The 21,835-nt window shown below is 41.2% G+C and overlaps 1 protein-coding gene across 3 annotated transcripts in view; it reads right to left on the minus strand.

Moving 5' to 3' along the window:
- AOX1 (aldehyde oxidase 1) overlaps positions 1-20,954 on the minus strand; it is a 60,266-nt gene extending 39,312 nt beyond the window's left edge. For all 3 annotated transcript variants that reach the window (XR_010987324.1, XR_010987325.1, XM_068137929.1), the window contains exons 1-18: positions 20,644-20,954; positions 19,478-19,535; positions 18,239-18,335; positions 17,005-17,113; positions 16,329-16,455; positions 15,044-15,105; positions 13,959-14,039; positions 13,005-13,085; positions 11,807-11,951; positions 11,548-11,640; positions 9,718-9,869; positions 9,422-9,515; positions 6,726-6,829; positions 5,714-5,898; positions 4,408-4,570; positions 3,531-3,623; positions 1,444-1,613; positions 136-262 (exon numbers count right to left, since the gene is read on the minus strand). Coding sequence is in view for 1 of the 3 variants with exons in the window: in XM_068137929.1 (XP_067994030.1) it covers positions 136-262; positions 1,444-1,613; positions 3,531-3,623; positions 4,408-4,570; positions 5,714-5,898; positions 6,726-6,829; positions 9,422-9,515; positions 9,718-9,869; positions 11,548-11,640; positions 11,807-11,951; positions 13,005-13,085; positions 13,959-14,039; positions 15,044-15,105; positions 16,329-16,455; positions 17,005-17,113; positions 18,239-18,335; positions 19,478-19,535; positions 20,644-20,850 (2,148 nt within the window). In the remaining 2 variants the exon portion in view is untranslated. The remainder of the gene's footprint in view (positions 1-135; positions 263-1,443; positions 1,614-3,530; positions 3,624-4,407; positions 4,571-5,713; positions 5,899-6,725; positions 6,830-9,421; positions 9,516-9,717; positions 9,870-11,547; positions 11,641-11,806; positions 11,952-13,004; positions 13,086-13,958; positions 14,040-15,043; positions 15,106-16,328; positions 16,456-17,004; positions 17,114-18,238; positions 18,336-19,477; positions 19,536-20,643) is intronic.
- Positions 20,955-21,835: the final 881 nt, after the last annotated feature.

Raw genomic sequence — 21,835 nt, forward strand, 5'->3', positions numbered from 1 at the left:
CCTTGTTATATGCCTGAAACAACATATATACAATACAAAATTACACAAGAGTCAGCAAGTAAAATGTCATTGTAAAAATCTGAAGAAAAATAGTAAAGATGATGAAAAACAGGCAAAAAAAGATTGTACTTATACCTTGTTTCTTGCAAGTACAATCTCCGGATCACTGGAGTAGTAAAACTCATTTGTAGCTGGTACATCCTGGGCTGTTATGATATCAAACACACCTGGTACTTTTAGAGCCTCTGAGGTATCTATAGATCTGGGAGATGGGAAGAAAGAAGTATCACAGAATGTTAGGGATTGGAAGGGAGCTTGAAAGGCCATCTAGTCCAACCCCCCTGCCAGAGCAGGATCACATAGAGAGGACACACAGGAACACATCCAGGTGGGTTTGGAATGTCTCCAGAGGAGACTCCACAACCTCTCTGGGTAGCCTGTACCAGGGCTCTGTTACCTTCACAGAGAAAAAGTTTTTCCTTCTGTTCACCTGAAACCTCCTCCACTCCAGCTTGCACCTATTGTCCCTTGTCCATCATTGGACATCACTGAGCAGAGCCTGGCTCCATCCTCCTGACACTTGCCCTTCACATCTTCATAAATATGAATGAGGTCACCCCTCAGTCTCCTCTTTTCCAATCTAAAGAGACGCAGCTCCCTCAGCCTTTCCTCATAAGGAAGTATAACTGATTACTTTTACAAAGCCTTGCACAGAGTGAGGGAACACAACACGGAGATGTTTCTTATATTGCCAGGATTTGCTCATAGGTTCATATGAGCCTTTTCTTTCTGCCTCTAGCATGCGAGTTAAGTGCTAGTCAAAGGAACTCCTAGCCTGCTTTATTCCTAGGAAACAAGACCTCACCCTGCAGTATCGCATCCAGTCCTGGGGCCCCCAACACAAGAAGGACATCAAACTGTTGGAATGGGTCCAGAGGAGGGCCATGAAGATGATCAGAGGGCTGGAGAGCCTCCCCTATGAGGACAGGCTGAGAGAGCTGGGGCTGTTCAGCCTGTAGAAAAAAAGGCTCCAGGGAGACATTATAGCAGCCTTCCAGTACCAGAAGAGGGCTACAAGAAACCTGGGGAGGGATTTTTTTTACAAGGGTTTGTAGTGACAGGATGAAGGGCAAGGGATTGAAGCTTTAGGAGGGCAGACTTAGACTGGAGATTAGGAAGAAATTCTTTATAGTGAGGGTAGTAAGGCACTGGAAGAGGTTGCCCAGGAATGTTGTGGATGTCCTGGAGGTGTTCACGGCCAGGTTGGATGAGGCCTTGAGCAAGCTGGTCTAGTGAAAGGTGTCCCTGCCCATGGCAGGGGGGTTGGAATTAGATGATCTTTAAGGTCCCTTTCAATCCAAACCATACTACAATTAGTTTACTCTAAAAATCTCAGACAACAATTCATAGTAACAGTTTCTTCAGAAATATTTGAACACTTACACAATCTTAGCATGAGCTCTGGAACTAGTGACAACACCCAGGAAGAGCTCCCCATCCACAGAAGGAAGGTCATCAACATAGACTGCTTCACCAGTGGCATGCTTAATTCCAGACTGGTGCATAATGGGTCGTCCAATGGGATCCTGGGGAGACTGACTTGCATCTATGTCCTGTGCAGTCAAAAATGCACATCAGCCCCCCAGACAGTTAAAAACAGAATAGTCATGTTATTCTCATAGCAATCATAAAATCACATGAAGGAATAACTGTTCATATGAAAGACTTCTGGTAGAATATTGAAAGCAGATGTGGATGCAGGACCTGACTGCTGCTCCTAGGCATTTCTTCATTTTTTTGTCATAAGGAGCCTTCCAAGGGCATTGCACAGGTTTGTCTACTTGGATTTTTCCCTTTGTTTACGTCAAAGTGATACAAACACAACTTTTTTTTTCAGGGCACGTTCCTCCCTTATTGATTTGTCTCATGAAGCTTTGATTATTCTTCTCACAAGATTCTGCTGTGTATTTTACCAGTGTCTGGTGTTGTATTTTGAGCTACTTGCAGTCATTCCTTCCTCTCTGAAAGACTGTAACAGGTCAATGTAAATCAATGAGAAAATGTTGTTTAAATATTTCCTTCCCAGTTTTATTTCCTTGTCCTGTGTATGAATTCAGTGCCTTATTAACCTCATTTCCCTGAAAGTTAATTCAGTGTTCCCAGTTCTTCTGCCATACCAACTAACTGTTGCCAACTTCCAGAAAACTTTTCCAGTTTCTGGGTCAGTGTTCACACAAACTTTTTTCTTTTCTACATTTAGAACTAGTTAATTGCTCTCAACTCAAACTCTTTTTTTCTTATATAGCTTCCAGCACACAACTGTTCTGGCTACACATTTCTACCTCCTGCACTTTCTGGCACACTGTCTGCTATTACCCCCAGGCCAAAAAAAAAGACATTTCACCTGACTGACTAAGGTTCCTCATATGCCTGTCTTAGCCAAACCATCTCAACTTTTCCACTAACAGAACAACCAGGTACTTTTTTTTTTCAGGATATGCATCCTTTCCTCCCCTTAATTTTAAAAGCTCCAAAATGTTCAAATTAAGAACTGCAGACAAAGGATAGGGAAATTCAAAAGTTAGACAGAGACTTAAAGTAAAAAGTCATATCTTCTGGGTTTCTTGATATCTTCTGTTGCTCAGTGCCAACTGATGTGAATATCAAATTGTTTCCTTTTGTATTGTTTAGTCACTTGGAGCTGGGGAATAAACTTCTGAAAGTCACAAAAAAAATAGTTCCTTGGATCCTGGCACCTTCTATAAGTAGTGTCTTCTTTTTCTTTTTTTCACATTAACTCTTGAAATATTTAAACAATTTAAAACAAATTTTAAGTGTTTATTGCTCAAATGTTGTTCTAAAGAATACTGAAAAAATTAAAAATATGTTTACCTAGATTTCATTTTAATTTTCCTTACGTTTTCAGGAAGTTGAGATTCCGCCCCCCCCGGGTGCATTGAGGGTATCAAAACACCAAAAAATTCTTGCAGGAAAACCCATCATGATCTAGCCACAGGGTGAGCTCCGAAAAATCCAAAAAGAATGCTTTGCTGCCCTCTGCTGCTGACTTTTCCTTGAAATCTCTTGTTTATGTGATCAGATAGCCATCACAAACTCCATCTTATTCCTAAACCTACAGTGAGAGTCCCCTGGGATCTTCAGAAAAGCATATTTTGAGACAAGAATATCAGAGACTTGAGCTTTCCAATCGTTTTTATTTTCTCCCCAGTTGTTTGTGTGTTGGTTTTTTTTTGTCAGTTGGTTTGCACACTGCAAGTTTAAGCAGTCTGACAATGGAGCTTGTTCAGTGCCTCTCTCTTCTGAGAACTGTTTAGAAGTGAGTATTCCTGAGTAAATTGATTTTTGCAGACAAAGTTTTTCTAATTCAGAAACAGTTAAAAATCAAGCACTGAGAGCCTTCAACCCTTTGGAAATGCTGTATCTAACTTCACAGCAAGGGTCATGCTTGCACTGTGAATTTTTAACAAGTATTACAAAGCACAGAAGAATCTTAAAACAAAATCACTTGCCTGGTATATTTGGATACTCTGGGGCATTTTGGTTGTGAAATCTTGTAGGACACTCATACATTCCATAGGTATGCCAGGGTAGAGGCAAGGATCCTGAAAAGGAAGTTAATTACTACTAAAACTCACATTTCAAAGGTTCCAATTGAAAAAGCTAACAAATGCAAATGCAAATTCTTTATACAGGAAATTACTTCAAGATGCTCACAAACTAGAAAGGTTCTAAAATAAGATTTTTTGAACAATGTAGAGTGCTGAGATTTCAATAAATAGCATTTTAAAATATACTAAATTTAAGAAATATGCTTGCTAAAGTAAGCAACATAAAGCAGAGATAGTCAGAAGTGCTCAGTCTGATGAAAGCTGGCACAGAATCATTTCTGATAACAGTAAATTACCTTGTAATGGTAATTCAGAGAAAAGAGCTCAAGAAGAGCAGAAGAAAAAGGCAAAAATAGTATTTTTCCTCATAAGAACAGATTTAAGACAAAAATAAGTCAATTGAACCAAGAATGAATTGGGAATTTTAGAGTCTTCAACAACAACTCATACAAGAAGGAGGGTTGGTTTAAAACCAACGGTTGGTTTCCAAAGCCTTTTTTTTCCTTTCTGGCTACTTATGTTTTGAATCACACATAGAATAAGATCTCAGGTCTGTTTCCCTTGGACCTGGGAGCTGACACATTGTTGCGTTAACATCCCTCAACTGTTTTTTTAAAGCCTGATGTCCATATTTAATGTATCTGAGCACCTAAAAGTTGGCTGGTCATCTCTCCATCTACCTTTTGCTTACAAAGTCCATGCTTAGCACACTGTACAAATTCTAAGCATCAACAGACAAATACACTTGCACAGAACCAGACACAGAGAACTGATTTACCGTGGTCTTTAATAACTGCAATACTTCCAGGAAAAATCTGTAGAAGAAACTGACCATCAAAGTTTTCTTATAGTCTGCTTTTTCACCACTGGCTAAGCCTAGAAGAGCAATGTCTTTCAGAATTAGTCTGCAAGCTTCATCCAAAATTTCCTCATTCCAGTGTCTGTCAGAAAGAATATAGATACAATCAAGGCTCAAAAAAGAAAACAAACAAACAACACCACCAACAAACTGCAGTAATACACTTGTACCATAGACCACAGGAGCAATCCAGCTCCAAATTAAAATACTGATTCCAACAATGGCCTACAATTCTGAAAAAAGTGTAGGGTCAATGTCATTTACAGAAATTAGATCCCTTAAGACTAAGGAATTGATTGTTCTATCAGTCTTTTTTAATATCAATGAATAAACAAAACCTATGACAGCTTTAAAGATTATGTAACAGTCTTATATATTATCCCTATTCTGTAGGTACTGTCCTATATTTAAAGAAAGGTGGGTAACAATATTGATGCAAAGTGTAAATGATTTGAGGAGATTGGGTTAGTGCTGGTTTGTTGCTACATTTTTTGATAAGGCTTTCTCCTTCAATTCTCTCAATGCTACACAACCCTAGATATCAAAATATAAATCTGTTAGGATAAATTTAATAATGCAAGGTGGTGAAAAATAATGAGCAATTCAACTAGTGAAACAGGTGCATATAAATGGTAAAATAGCCCTGTGGGACTGCATTTAGGTAAGTGGAATTAGTTGGTTGGTTTTTGTTTTGTTTTGGGGTTTTTTCCCAAAACATGGAAAGATGCTGCACAGTGGGAGGGATTGTCAGGGATTCACATCAGAGATGGACAGAATCTGTAGATGAAGATATACTGCAAAGGTTAAGTCTCAGCTTGTGCTCCAATGTTTATTTGGCACATTTGAAGTTCTTAAACTTTGTATCTATTAGAGTCAAGCTGAAGGACTGAAGAACACTGATCCCAGGGAATTACGCAGTTTACAGGATACAGCATCATTTAGCAATGCTTAGGGTCAGGTGCACAATTTATCATGTGCATCTCATCCACCTATCTCACAGTTCGTATCTCCTGTCTCTGCATACTTCACACTAGAGCTGCACCAATGTGCACACTCCAAAACATTACAGTCCTGAAAAGTCATCATTAAGGCTTGACTCAGTCATTGCCTAGCTGATGCCATGTGTCTTCAACTGAAAACTTTCTGTACCTTCATGCCCCAAGGAATTACACTCAAGCTCTCAAAGTCCCTTCAGTCAGAAATACAGAGAAGGCAGAGAAATTACCTTCCAGTAAGTGTCCTACAAGTTTGTTTTGCACAGATGGTGGTTGAGGCAGCACCTCCAAAGAAAATGCTTAACTCCTTTATTATGTCTGTATCTTCTTCAAAAAGGACTCTCATCCCAGCATTGATTATTGAGAGAGAATTTTCCCGTCTTGGTGCTTGTCGAAATGCAGAGACATACTCCCCCTGAGCAAGATCAGACAGAAGTGGGTAACCTGCAGACATGCAAGTACTTGAAAGCAGAATTTGGGTTTGCACTATGTGAAGCAAGAGAATGAAAAATGAAGAGCACAGATTCAGCTTTCTGAGCATTCAAGACCACATGCTTGCTTCTCTTGACCTTTCAGTAAATTTATCATCTTTGATTTTCTAGCAGCCCATACCCAGTCCTCCACCATCTACACAGTTCAGATGTTTTCATGGCAGATAGCTAAAGGCATGGATCTTATGGAGTTGAGTTGCATCTATAATAATAATCAAAGACACTCCAAAGTGTTGCCAAACTTCAGTATTCAGATAACATGACCCCAAAAATCTTCTTTTAATATCTTGTATCCACTCCTGCAAACACAGTACCAGTTAAAGGCAAAGTGGAAACACTACACACATGTTCAATCTTATCATTTTAAGAAAAATCCTCAAGAAATGACAAACCTTTACCTTCTCGATGCCAACCACATCACAGTTAAGCAGCCTGCTTTGGGTGAGGCCTTGTGGCAGCTTGCCCAAGACCACCTTCTGTAGGTGGTCTGGACAATTGCTATTGCCCTTGCCATTTTAGGATAAACTTTCGCCTGAATATCACTCTCTATATATCACCAGCTACCTGCTGAGTTGTGGGGTTTTGGCTGAGACTGGGAGATGATATGGCATTGACAGGATCAAATGTAAGGAATTCAGAAAGTGAGTAGCAGTTGTATTGCTTTAAATATTAGGCACTATGTTCCCTGCTGCTCCTTATTAAATGCTCTTCAACTCTACATAAAGCAAATATAAACAAACTAGCAACTTACCTTCCTAGAATGGGGAATATGGACAGAGACTAAGATCTCTTCTGGTGCAATGGTATTATCCCCATCTGCAAAAATATCACTCAAAGGGATCTGTCGCTTTCGTCCTAAAAATAATCCCAAATCAAAAGACTTCTGTACAATTGTGCAATTAACACATCTCAACCATACTTTAATTAGCAAGAAATACCTGCATCCTTCCAGAGTAAATAACAACTGCAGAGTTTACTTAAATTATCAACAGTATGCTCTACAAATACAAAAGACTGGTCCATCTTCCATAGTATCAAAACACTAGTTGCATGGAAGTGTCCAGAGGTTGATCCCCATTCCATCACCCTCCCTTCTGACACTGCCACCATGATCCCATACCCACTCCTGTCAACCTGTTCCTAATCTCTGCAACTGCTGCTATCACTATCTTTCCTTCTAAAACAAAGAATATGGAAGTGAACAAGATCACACAATGTTAGGAGCTGGAAGGGATCTCCAGAGATCATTTAGTCCAACCGCTAACATGTGTGTACTTTAACACACAATCAACAGTCCCTGTTGGCTCACAGAGTTTTGTTGGCAGGACTGCAACTGCACAAATGTCAAGTGGCTTTGTCATTCTGCAAGAACACAGAAATATGAATATTGTACAGCTGGAAATCCACAGTGATTCATCAGTGTGGAATTTAACAAGGTGAGTCTGACTGATGAAGTCAGTGTATTTTTGACTAGTCTTTTGTGTCCTGTGTATTTTTCACATGTTACCAAAGGGGTCCAATGCATTTTTAAAGAAATTATTTCTTATTGTTAGACAGTGTTTATCTTGTAGTAGCCCTGACCTATCCCAAGATGTTCTATAACCAGATAATCTTCTGTACCATGTATATATATATTAAAATATTCCCCTCACATTTTATGACCATGACACTTTAAGACTGGCTGCTTTAGAGCAAGATTATTTTCTTCAGGTTGTTCATAGTACATGTGATGATGACCCTGTAACCTGTTTATCCTAGAATATAATTTGTATCATTGAAGTTGTACTCCTCAAATAGAAATGGTGACAGCAAAACTCTAGCAAAGAAATTTTATTGTGCTGAAGTGTAACGAGAAAAATAACACTGTTAAAAAGAACAGCACTGGAGTTTCTGGACTTTTGCCTTTACAATTCCATCCAGAATACACCAGGTTTACATGCAGAAAGATTATTGTCCCATCCCACCTGGGAGCTTGTCAGGATCTAGGAAGGTGCATTTTTTCTTATGCTGGAATCCAAGGTAAGGACCAAGAACTAACAGTGTGTCTGCAACTTCCTTTCTTGACAGTCTTTTCCAGCTTTTCACTGTCTAATGTTTGATATAAAAATATGTTGAAAACTGTGAAAACACCCCAAACTCCACCCCCCAGTAGTAAAATTGTGCCAGGTTAAAAGGAAGAGCAAGCAATCAGTGATCCTTTCCATCACTCAAGCATCATTAGAATTACTGAGTAAGAAGATGCTGGCATGGAGGAGGATCATGACAGTAATGCTAGGAATGGGACAGTTCAGCTGTCTGTCAGATGATGCTTTGCATTTAGAAGGGATAGAGATGAATGTTCAATTTCTTCGGCATGAGGAGAAACTTTATGGTAAGGGTGATGGAGCAATGGATCAGGCTGCCCAGAAAGTGGTGGAGTCTCCTTCTCTGGAGGCATTCAAAACATGCCTGGATGTATTCCTGTGTGGACTACCCTGGGAGGGGGGCTGGACTTGATGATCTCTGGAGTTTCCTTCCAATCTGTAACGTTCTGTGATTCACATCTTATCTTTACAACAATTTCATATCAAATACTGACCGTGTCTAATCAAAGCTTTGCAAGAACTATCAGCAACGGGCCTGCAATCAGAAAAAGCTTTTCTGATCTCACTTGGCACTTCCACTTGTCAGAACAACATTCTGACAGGCATTTTTTTATCTACAGAGGAAGTAGTCTTGGAAGTCACACAGGCTACGTTTTTGTGTATCTGTTCCAAGAAATCCTGGCTCAGAATCAACCCTTTAAAGAATGTGCGCACACTTTCTAGATAAAGGGCAAAAGGACACAAGCCATCCAGAAGGGAAAACATGCAATTACAGACTACCACATAGCTCATGATTACAAATAATTTCATCAACCTTCCAACGGTAAGGTGGTGCATAAGAAAAGGAGCAGGTAGAAGGATAGAATATATAGAGTGATGGTAGGAAACTGAAGAGATGGGCATGAGAAAAGGTGCAGGACTAGTGGTTCCTGTACAGAAGCAAGTACCTGTGAGGAATGAGAAGCCAGAAGTTCTTTACAGAGCCAAAGGGCATCTTTAAATCAGGGCAAAGCAGCAGTTACAAAAAAACAAAACCCAAACAAAACAAACCTACAAACACAACCCAGCAGAGAGGTGGGAAGGTAGCATACAAGTACTCAGAGTATGTTGCTTAATGAGCACTTATGAGTTCACTATCCTCAGAAGTACGTGTGATGTGCTTGGTCTAAATGCTTACCCTTGACATGAGAATTCTTGACATGTCCTTTATTTGTAAATTGCTTCTCTGGCAGATATGATCTTGTGTGAGAGTGGAAAAGTAGTTTGTTAACAAATGTTCATTTGTTGTGATTTCCCCTCTTTCTCCATACCACAGGATCCTGCACTTCTGGCACTACTACAGAGACAGGCTATCTCCTCTTACCTCTTGAGGCTACATTAAGCATGCAGTTGCTGGCTGCCAAAACAGGATTCAAGTCTGAAGTTGATTTTCTACTCATGATGTTTCCACCTAATGACTAGAAAGAAAAATACTATCAGCTTTCTCCACCACATGAACATTTTCATTTTAAGTGACAGTGTAACAGGTAGAGTATGCATAAATTTATATATACTGAAAGCTCAAAAAAAGATGTATTGATAGAAAATTCACTGATGAAAAGAACTATAAATGCAAGTTTTACATTTGCTAATTGTTACTGCAAGTAATGCACAACATACAGCAACGTTCCTTAATTGTTCTCCACCCAGAGTTCTCAGTTGCTGCACGAGAGCACAGAAAATCTTTGTCTTCTCTTCAGGGAGCTCTGAGATCACATTTGTCAAGGTGTCTTTCACTAGAGCGAGGCTGCAGGCAGCTCCCAGAGTCAATCCTGTAACCAAAAGATCATGAAAGTGTCACGTGTACATTTATTGCCTGGGTTCTAAACTATCTTCAGACTGCAGAACTAGGACTGCTCATGTGGAAAACAGGCAGACACAAGGAGACTGGCCTTGGTGTATCTGGGGGGTTGAAGTTTCCCCCCAGCACTAACTTTGCCAGACCAACTCAGTTAGAAGCAAATGAAGCTGTATTTACAAACAAGAACTATACTCTACAATGGAATGCAATGAACATGTACAAAATACACAGTATTTACAATATTATACAGATATTTATAATTAGCAAACAACACAAAAATCAGAGACCAGGGAAGCCGTTCCACTGCTCCCCTCTCACCCCCCCACCCCTCTGTCCCACAAGAGAGAGAGAAGCAGAGAGAAAGCAGCCAAGGCCAGCCGACAAGCAGGTTAATCTCTCCTGAGCGAAGCAAAACAGCAGAGACCAGGAAAAAAGAAAAGAATTGTTTAGGTACAGCCTGTCTTATTCTAGATATTTATCCAATGAATTTGTTGAGAGCGATCTTTTGTTTTCCTTTCTACACCCAATAGTGATTTATTTATATTTTTCTACTTCTCTGCTCAAAATTTGTAACTAAATTTTAAAGGCATAGCCTAAAACCACCACAGTGTACTGCAGGGATTGTGACCTTTCCTTTCAGGAGACCAAGAGAAAAATTCCATGGAATCATGAAACTGAGCTAATAGCTCATCACTTCTACTGAAAGGCAAATCTCCTCTCTGCTCCCAAGTGCCCATTCCAACTCCTCCTCTTGCACAACTTTTGACTGAGTAAATCACAAAATCTCAGACTGCTAGGGTTAGGAAGAGAGATCATCAAGTTCAACCCCCCTGACCTGAAGTAGGTCACACAGAAACACATCCAGGTGGGGTTTGCATGTCTCCAGAGGAGACTTTACAACCTCTCTGGGTAGCCTGTTCCAGGGCTCCGTCATACTCAAGTTTTTCCTTATGTTCACATGGAATCTCCTATGCTCCAGCTTGTACCCATTGCCCCTTGTCCTATCATTGGACATCACTGAGAAGAGTCTGGCTCCATCCTACTGACAGTCACCCTTCACATCTTTATAAACATGAACGAAGTCATCCCTCAGTCTCCTCTTTGTCAAGTTAAAGAGACCCAGGGACTATTTAGAAGGGCTTGTAACAACAGGACAAGATGCAATGGCTTGAAACAGGAGCAGGGTAGATTTAGGTTGGACATCAGGAGGAAGTTCTTAATAAGAGTGGTGAGATACTGGAACAGGTTGCCCCGGGGATGTGATTGAAGCCTCATCCCTGGAGACATTCAAGATCAGACTCCGTGTGCCCCTGGGCAGACTGATGTAGTTGGAGGTGTCCCTGCTCACTGCAGGGGGGCTGGGCAAGATGACCTTTGAAGGCCCCTTCAAACCCAACACAATCTGTGACTGTGAATCTGTATTATGACTGATGGGGCCTGAGACAACATTGCTGGTCAGTCATGCACTGTAACATGAAGACAAAACTGTATCATGCACTGGGAAGGTGGCCACAGACACCTTGACCTGGGAAAGAACCAAACCTGAAAGGAATGAGTGGCACAGCACTTCATGCCATCAACTCTACAGAATGGAGCAGCATAATCTGCAGAATAATCTCCTATGTCTGAATGAATTGAAGTCTACTGACCGTCGTCTGTGTACTTCACCACAGTCAGATCTGGGATCCTTGCAGGAGCAATAACAACTGGATGGAACACGCCTCTAAATTTCATCTCAGGTCCTACCAGATAGAATAGATTTAGACAAAAGACATCTTGCATAGTGGTAACTCCAACATAGTGGAGAGTAAACTGGAGGATGAAAATGGAAAAACAACAAACATAGCCCTGATCCTCCCATGCACACTGGAACTATGGCAACAGGAGTCATTCTGCTTGCATACATACCCAGACTGGTGTTCCCAACCACAAGAGGTGCCTTGGGGTGGGCAGCTTTCAGATCCAGTAATTCATCTAAGCTTACAGGAGAAATCCACACCATGCGCTCTCCATGGAAAAAGAGAGTTCTTTTTGGCTGATTTTCAGCCATTCTCTGATGGAGAAATACAGCAGATCTAAGTATTCAGATTATAGACAGGTGCAAGGTGTAACAGACACTAAACTGAAAGTCAAAACAAGTTCTTAACAGTAGTTCTACTTAATTCTTAAGTAGAAATGGGACTTCTTAAGAAATGGGACTGTTATTCTGGCCCTTTACATCATGGTGCATTTCTAGGCTGTGTGAGTGAAACATCTTCAATCAGTTCCAATAGGCTAATCAACGAGACGGGTAATAAACTGTAGGAATAGATCTTGCAACTGCTGAAATAATTAGAAATGTGACAAAAATATTTAGGGAGGCATCTGTACACTTAGCTTGCCTGGAGATCATTGGCAGCAGCATCCCTTTTCAGATTAAGCATGCATGTGGATAGCTGACTATTCTAGCACTGGTCAATGATCACTTGGAAATAGCTCCTGAACTAGTAATGGTACAAACACATGATCAAGAACCCCTGTTCCACAGTTGTCAACTGTTCTCCATAAGCAGACAGCTAGTTACAGAGAATTTGGCTTTGCATCTATAGACTGACAATAATGAAAAGCTGCATTCACTCTTCAAGGGGATACTCTGCTGTCAGTAATTAAGGGTTATCTGGCACTTTCCATTCCAGTGCCCCTGTTTCAGCTGCTTCTATTTTTATCTTACTTGAATTACTCCTGGGCTGACATTTTGGCAGAGAAGACCAACAAGATTATTAGGCCACAAAATGGGATAAGTGCATTGCTTTACTAATGCTAAAAAAGCGTTTGCCATTAAGTTTGCTGAAAAGCATTTGCATCTTCAGGTGCTGCACTGAAAACCCAGTTTAGGTTATTTCTTTGTCTTCTCACCTAACATCTAACCCTGCAAATTTATTTTCATAATATGATTATTTGTTCTTGTGAATATACAATAAGGTCACTGGAGAAAAAAATATATCATTTTGGATTTATATTAAAACGTTATGAAATCTCTTTTTGATGAATTACTGCTAAGCAGGACTTCAGAATGAATTCTGAACTACTAAGGAAAACACAGAGCTAAAGAATAAAGCAAAATTACCATTAGTTTTGGAGGAAATATAAGCTCCTGAGTGGGATCTAATGGCTGAAATTCATCTGTTGAAAATAGTCTGGTGGAAACCTTAAAGAGAAAGAAAAGAAGCAAAGACCAAAAAAATTTCTCTCATCAATAATTTCCACTGAATCACAGAATGTTAGGGGCTAGAAGGGACCTCAAAAGATCATCCAAGTCCAACCCCCCCTGCCAGAGCAGGATCACCTAGAGCACATCACACAGGAATGCATCCAGGTGGGTCTTGAATATCTCCAGAGAGAGAGACTCCCTGGACAGCCTGTACCAGAGTTCTGTCACCCTCACAGTGAAAACACTCTTCCTCATGTTTCTATGGAACTTCCTATGCCTCAGCTTTCACCCATTGCCCCTTGTCCTATCATCAAGTATTGCCAAGAAGAGCCTGACTCCATCCTCTTGGCACTCACCCTTCAAGTATTTATAAACCTTAATGAGGTCACAGTATCTTAGGGGTTGGAAGGGACCTTCAAAGATCATTGAATCCAATCCCCCTGCCAGAGCAAGACCATAGAATCTAGCACAGGTCACACAGGAACACATCCAGATGGGTCTTGAAAGTCTCCAGAGAAGGAGACTCCACAACCTCCCTGGGCAGTCTGTTCCAATGCTCTGTGACCCTCATGTTGAGGGGGGAACTAAGGTCACCCCTTAAGTCTCCTCTTCTCCAAGCTGAAAAGCCCCAGCTGCCTCAGTCTGTCCTCATAAGGAAGATGTTCCACTCCCTTAATCACTTTTGTGGCTCAGCACTGGACTCCTTCAAGCAGTTCCCTGAGATCCTTCTTGAACTGAAGGGGCCCAGAACTGGACACAATATTCTAGATGTGGCCTCACCAGGACAGAGTAGAGAGGAAGAAGAACCTCTCTTGACTTAATGAACACATCCCTTCTAATACAACCCAAGCAAAATACTTAAAACCCTACCTTCTCTTCCATGTCAAACAAATCATCTTCTTGTCCCAAGCAACACTTCCCATTTGCTTTCTTTTGACAACAAACAGATTCCTACAGTAGGAATATTCCATTAGTGAAACATTAAGCAGACTAACTCATTACCATTCTGGACAAGTCAATGAAAGTGTCTAGTTATATTTCAATACAGTTAAGGATGAAGTTTAATATTAAGCTAAATTGGACAGATTACAGGATCACAGGATGTCAGGAGTTGGAGATCTCCCAGCACAACTGCCCTGCCAGAGCAAGACCACATAATCTAGCACAGGTCACAAAGAAACAGGTCTCAACCAGAGCAGAGTAGTGGGAGAGGAGAACCTCCTTGATCTGCAGGACACACTCTTAATGCTCCCCAGGATAACATTTGCCTTCTCGGATAAAAGGGCACATTGCTGTCCCACGGATAACCTCTTGTCCACCAGGACTCCCAGGTCCTTCTCCACAGGGCTGCTCTCTAGGAGGTCTCCCCCTAACCTGTACTGGTGCAGTTTATTATTCCTTCCCAGGTGCAGGACTCTGCACTTTCCTTGTAGAACCTCATTAGGTTCCTCTTTGCCCATCTCTCTAGTCTGTCCAAATCTCAAGGATTATGAGTTAATGAAGTGATATTCAAAAATAACAAAATCATTGGATGTTTAAGTCCTTAAAACAAGGGAAATCATACTATGTAAAAATCAGTTGACCTTGTGAGAGCTCATATAGATGGTCTATATAATTTCTTTCACCTATTGTTTACTGTCCAATTTCTTTCTCTGTAGGTTTCTGAAATGCTGCTTTACATGATAAATTACAAAGAATACCAGACCCTATTCTGTTTTTATGCCAGTACCAACCCACAGTAAAACACATGGAGTTACTTCAGACTACTCTTCAAAATCCAGGCTAGACACCAAGTCCATTTGAGTTAGTCAATTTTGGTAATGCATTAGGCCACTACACAGCTTACTTAGACTTTAACAGAGGAAAGAGATGTCTTAAAGAAATTCTTGATGGCCTGTATACATACATACAGACACCAATGGGCACAACCCAGCATTCCTATCATCACTACTTACCTCACAGAAGGTTTTACAGGCGTCTACAATTGGTCTATATCCAGTACAGCGACACAAGTTCCCTGCAAAAAAATGGGAACCAGTAAGAAAAAGCTTTGCTCTAAAGCACATGGCTTCATTTCAAATGTCATAGCTTTATAGAAGGTTTGTGGTTTTGAAGCTTAAAAAGTGTTACCTTTCTAAAAGACAAAAAAGAGCAGTGACACAAGACTTAGGGCCCTGCAGCTACTGAGGCTATTGTTTCACGTGGAGTATGACATAACTTTAGAGCTGCACTAGAGGGAATATTATCTACAGCTTAGCATGCAGGAGGATAGAAGATTGCACAATATTCTTCAACTACTCAAAACATTTTTCTCCTCCCCCTCAACTTATTTCTGATGATGAAGGTTAGCATTACACCTCCATTAAGCTCAACTCATCCTAACAGAAACTGCCTTTGGCTTCACCGCAACTGCACAACAAACGACAAAAAGGTAGTTTACTTGCAATAAATGTTCACACCTCGCTTTAGCAAGGATGGTCTGTATCTCTCTTCTTTTTTATTCCTACCACAAAGGGACTCTCCTGTGAAGCTTATGACATTCTTCGCTCCCAATCTACCAGTATCTCAGAGATGTTCAGATGAAGCTAATTCTCCAATAGGACAACATTTTGCACATCTAGGGATGTTTTAACACCTGTTTTTTAAATGATCCACAGTTCCACAAGCCCTGTGAGGAGAAGCTGAGGGAGCTGGGATTGTTTAGCCTGGAGAAGAGGAGGCTCAGGGGAGACCTTATTGCTGTCTCCAACTACCTGAAGGGAGGTTGTAGTCAGGAGGGGGTTGGTCTCTTCTCCCAGGCAATCAGCACCAGGACAAGAGCTGTGCCAGGGGAAATTTAGGCTCAAGGTGAGGAGAAAGTTCTTCACAGAGAGAATTGTTAGCTATTGGAATGTGCTGCCCAGGGAGGTGGTGAAGTCACCATCCCTGGAGGTGTTCAAGAGGAGACTGGATGTGGCACTTGGTGCCATGGTTTAGCAGTCATGAGGTCTTGGGTGACAGGTTGGACTTGATGATCTTTGAGGTCTTTTCCAACCTTATTGATACTATGATTCTACGATTCCACACTTCATTTACCAGGAGAAAAGAATGACAGTGTACAAGGTCTGTATCCAGCAGTAGCTCTGCTGGGAAGCACCATTTGCATGGAGTACATACATACAGGTATGTATGTGTACTCACACAGATATGCACCTACATACCCAAAGCTTCTGAAGAAAATTAAAAAGCAGCAATATTTACCAGCCAGAGCTGCAATCATCTGCTCTGAAGTTGGTTCCGGGTGGTTTCTTAGCAAAGTGTATATGGACATCACCATTCCAGGGGTGCAGAAACCACACTGCGAGCCATGGCACTTGGCAAGCCTTTCCTGCAATGAAACATCACAAGTAACACTCCTTTCAGTGGACATCATTATCCTAGTGATCTCTCTCTTAAATGGGAGACAGCACACTAACTGTAGTCTTGTAGCAAATCAGACTTTTTAAGGAAAAAAATCAAAGCAATCTCAAACAAAAATAATTATTTGGGGTGTGATGCCCAAGCACACCTTGCTAAGGAAGGTAATTAACCTTCGGTGGACCTCTGTGTTTTTTTTCTTTCATACTAAAAGAATCAGATAAAGGGTCACTGTCCGAGATGTGTCACTGGTCCAAACAGAGCACAAGCCTGATCCACTCCAACAATTCTTACATACCAACTATTTGATCAGACTGTCAGTATTACAGATCCATCATGTGACACAACTCATCAGCCTTGATCAACCAACCATCAGAAATTTGTGCTGCTTTCTGTTACTACTTAGCAGGGAGAATAATCACTGCATGAAACTCCCATGCTTTGAAAGCACTGCCACTCAAGCCGGTCCATAGAAAGGAAGAAATTAGTAATCCTTTTCACAGTGATTCTGTCCTCTCACCTGAACTGGATGAACCCTGGTTTTTGTATTTCCAACACCTTCCACTGTGGTCACTGCTGCACCATACAAGGAACAAATGGGAAGCAAACATGCATTTGCTGAATAATGTCTATGGAACATAAAGGAGAATAAAGAACATGAATATTATTACATTATAATAAAGACATGACTATTTTGTAGTCAATCAAGATAGAGCTTATTCTTGCAAAGCTGCCATTATCATCATTTGGAATGAGAGGAGAATAAGCTGCATAGAAGGAATGACTTACTAGCTGTTTCTTGTGCTCAGCATAAAACCCATCTCTCTGAGGACAGTTTTGTAGAATTAGTATCTTCCTCTAATCACCCTCTTGTCTCTCCTGCCCATGATCAACTTGCTAAGTGTGTTTCAGAGCAGGAAGGAGGAGAGGGGAGGGTCAGTGCAGTCATTTGAAGGAAGTAAAGAGCTACTGCTGCAAGTCTGTAACCAAATTTCTGACCTGAAGGAAATTCTGATGTAAAATAAATATCATCCCAATTGGGAGGAGCATACAAAAATGAAAATTCTTCAAAGCTTTTTGTCATTAGCAATAAAATGTTTTGGTTTACTATAGCTGAAATGTTCCTTTTCAAGTGTCATTCTGACTGTTTCCATTTCAAAATAACTTTAAACATTTTCATTTGTACTGCATTCCAATGTAATGCAACTGGCAAAGGAAAAACTGCAATATTTGTACTTCTACTCCCCCTAACCAAACATTCAACCACTTAATCTGACTGGAGCTTTCTCAATTTAATAGTAATTTATTCCATTTTTCAGCTTAATGAAACTCTGGTTTTCAGTTTCAAAGTCCTTGTTTTTGAGGGTGGGGTGTAGGGAAGGAGTTCAGTATTAAAGGGCTGGTAAAATCAAAATTCTACTTGTCTTATGTTCCCATCAGTCATAGGAGAGACCTACAAGTAAGAGACACATTCCAGTGGTCAACATAAAGGATGTTATAATGTACACCTCCTAAAAAGAAAACCCCTCACAGGAGCAATCAGTTCAGTATAAGCCAATTAAGCACTTGAGCATAGCATTTCAGGACATTTACAGCTGAATGAACAGTATTTCTTACAACATTCTTTCTGGGATTAAAGTGACCCTTCCTTTGGATCCTTTTATTGTTATGTAGATTTTACAACATTTTTTTTTATGGTTTAATATCTGACAATGGTTATCTACAGTCACAAAATTGAGTGTGGCTAAGGATACCGTATCTTCTTCAAAGCTGGCTCATAAGTTGATATCATCACTGTGCAGGAACCACAACCACCTGCTCCACAGCCATACTTAGTTCCTGTAAGACGGACTGAAAATGCCATCATTAGGGAAAAAAGGTAATTATCAGGTTTCAGTTTGGTCTTCATTTTGCTCAAAAGCTTCAGGGCACCTTTCTTCCTGAACAGCTAATGAACACAGCCCTGAGGAGAGAGACTTGGGGGCGCTGGTGGACAAAAAGCTCAACATGAGCTCTCAATGTGCACTTGCAGCCTGCAAAGCCAATCAGATCCTGGGCTGCATCAGGAGAAGTGTGGCCAGCAGGTCGAGGGAGGTGATCCTCCCCCTCAACTCAGCTCTGGTGAGACCCCACCTGGAGTACTGCCTCCAGTTCTGGAGCCCATATTACAAGAGGGATATGGAAGTGCTGGAAGGTGTCCAGAGAAGGGCCACGAGGATGATCAGAGGGCTGGAGCACCTCTCCTATGAGGACAGACCGAAGGAGTTGGGGCTGTTCAGTCTGCAGAAAAGAAGGTTCTGAGGTGACCTGATTGTGGCCTTCCAGTATCTGAAGGGGGCCTACAGGAAGGCTGGGGAAGGACTTCTCAGGATCTCAGGTAGTGATAGGACTAGGGGGAATGGAACGAAGCTGGAGGTGGGGAGATTCAGGCTGGATTGAGGAGGAGTTTCTTCACCATGAGAGTGGTGAAACCCTGGAATAGGTTATCCAGGGAGGTGGTTGAGGTCCCATCCCTGGAGGTGTTTAAGACCAGGCTGGATGAGGCTCTGTCCAGCCTGATCTAGTGTGGGGAGTCCCTGCCCATGGCAGGGGGGTTGGAACTAGATGATCCTTGTGGTCCCTTCCAACCCTGAGTGATACTGTGATACTATGAACACAATATTAGTTTGGTATGGTAATGTATCCATCAGGCTCTATTTTGGATTTAAATCTTCATGGGAAATCAGATTGAAGCTAAAGAATTACATTAGGAAGAAATTCTTTACAGTGAGGGTGGTAAGACACTGGAACAGATTGTTCAGGGACACTGGAACAGATAGTCCTGGATGCCCCCTCCCTGTAGATGTTCAAGGCCAGTTTGATGGTTGTTTAATCTTAAGGCAGTCAAAACTTCTTGAACCTGGTAAATCACCTTTTAATTATCACTTGTGAGAATTTTGCTCAAATAAAGCTTCCAAATGAGTGACTTAAAGGAGCAGACAAGAAAAGGATACGTCTCTTTCGCAGGTAAGACAACAGCATTCTCTCAGGATCAGCATTTTTCTCTACTATCTGCAGTAAGAAATGAAAAAAAAAAAACCAAGAAACAAAACAACAACACACAAAAACCCCACAGTTTAACTAAGTAACAAAGGCTTTTCAAAATTCAGGGCACAGACTACATTCCACACAGCCAGAAGTGAATCTTTCTCTGGTTCTTTCTCATAGAACTGGAGCAATTGCAAAAGACCACAGGGGATTTCAGGCTTGTTATGGAAATTCAGACAGATACATTTCCAGCAAAGAAGTGCCAGGGCACTTTGCCACTACTAAAAACAACTGCTTCTTAGTGAGAGGCAGCACAACATAACAAATTAATAATATACAGATCTTAGAGTCTCCCTGGCACTTTAACCTACTGGGATTAACACCAGAGGAAGCATGTATGGGTATCAGCAGAAACTAGTTTTCGTCTAGCATTATTTATACAAACTTTCCACTTGCTGTAATAGCCTAACAACACTTGCTGCAATAGATCAACAATGGAAAGCAACAGAAATGCTTCCATTCTTTACTGACTACAGTATTTTTTCTTCTGCTCTTTAGAAACAGCTGTTTTAGATCCAGTTGCACTGAATCAATGAGGTTAACTTCTTGCAAAATGTTCTTGACATTAGTAGTCTGTATCTGGCACAAGTGTCTCGATGACTCTCTGTTGTGCTTCTGAGAATCTGACACCATCTAATATCTCTCCTCTGACACCATGAAAGATGAGAAGCTGGGCATATAAAAACGAAAAACTGGTTTGCTCGCTGGCCCAATTTGACAGCCAGCTTCAAGTCCATTTCACTTTGACACATTTTTTGCCCTGCAGGCTGCAGATCGAGCTGAAATGTAATGCTGTAATCACGGTTGTCCTGCTTGTTTGCTTCTCCCCTTCTCACAGCACTTGCTGTACGCAGGACAGCGTCAGCTAACTAAAACAATACTTGAAGGCTGATGCGCTTTTTAGTCAGCACGGAGGAGATTTCAAGGAATGTTTCTGGAGGCTCGTATGAGGATTTGGTTATACTCCCATCAGCAACAAGTCTGAGGAAGCCAAATCTGTGCCCATACCCTCTGAAGGTAACCTTGTAACAGTCGCCCGCCTTTCTCCACACTCCTTCCAGACAACACTTACCTTCTTCCCATTCACATAGAAAACCAGCTCGTCAGAGGCTGCTGCCCCTCGCAGAGACATCGTACACGAGAGCCGGAGGCAGCAGGGCCAGCAGATCCTTGGCCGGCCCGGGCGGGCCGGAGGGCGGAGCTCGCCGCGCCTGCTGCACTCCCGGACGTTACGAGCCAGTAGCGGCAGAGGGCTGGGGCTCAGCCACAAGAGGTTCATTAGAGCATTTTAAGGACTATTCAAAAAGCAGGACATATCTCAGAGTACTCAGGAACGTACGTGCTTCTCCAGACAAAATGGCAACACTAGCAACGTGAGTTGTTACTTTCTGACCGTGAAATCTCCACAGGCAGTAGTGATCGTGAGCCCAACAGGTACTCTGCAGATTGGCAGTCACACGAAAGAATCGGCAGTGACTTCCAGGTATTTCTAATACACAAATATGTATTTGTTACATACAAATATATAAGAATTTGTAAGAGCTGATTATACCAGCAAGAGTTTCTGGAATCATAAATATTTTCCCCTTCCCATTTAAATATATAGAAATATTTTTCCTACAGATTTTAAAACAATACCTTCATTAGCATAAACTAAAACATTATGTGTAAAAAAAATTAGACTGAACACATATGATAAAAAGAAACTTTGAAGCTATGTTACCTTATCTTCAGTAAAATAATCTTAATCCTTGTGACTGACAGATTTTTATCTCAAATATCATGTGCAGGTTTTGCATCTATTTTTTTTTTCTCCTGGCAAGGCCCTATAATATAACAACTGTTCTGGTAAAAGATGCACATTTAGTGAAGATTCAACAGACAGTGTAACATTATTTCAGTAGTACATAAATGAAGCAAGCATTTTTGAGAACAGTTACAGAACTGTACCCTAGAAAATAACAAAGTACATTTTCATAGATTCATAGAATGGTTTGGGTTGGAAGGGACCTTAAAGATCATCCAGTTCAAATCCCCCACTACCCCCCACCTTCCACTAGCCCAGGTTGCTCAAGGCCTCATCCAACTTGGCCTTCAACACCTCCAGGGAGGGGGCGTCCACCACCTCCCTGGGCAACCTGAACCAGTGTCTCATGACCCTCACTGTAAAGAATTTCTTCCCATATCCAGTCTAAATCTCCCCTCTTCCAGCTTCATTCCCTCTCATCCCATCACTAAAAGCCCTTGTACAAAGTCCCTTCCTA

Source organism: Melanerpes formicivorus, unplaced genomic scaffold (genome assembly GCF_026170545.1).
Source record: "Melanerpes formicivorus ecotype bairdi unplaced genomic scaffold, bMelFor1.0.p_v2 SCAF_5, whole genome shotgun sequence".
Lineage (NCBI taxonomy): Eukaryota > Metazoa > Chordata > Aves > Piciformes > Picidae > Melanerpes > Melanerpes formicivorus.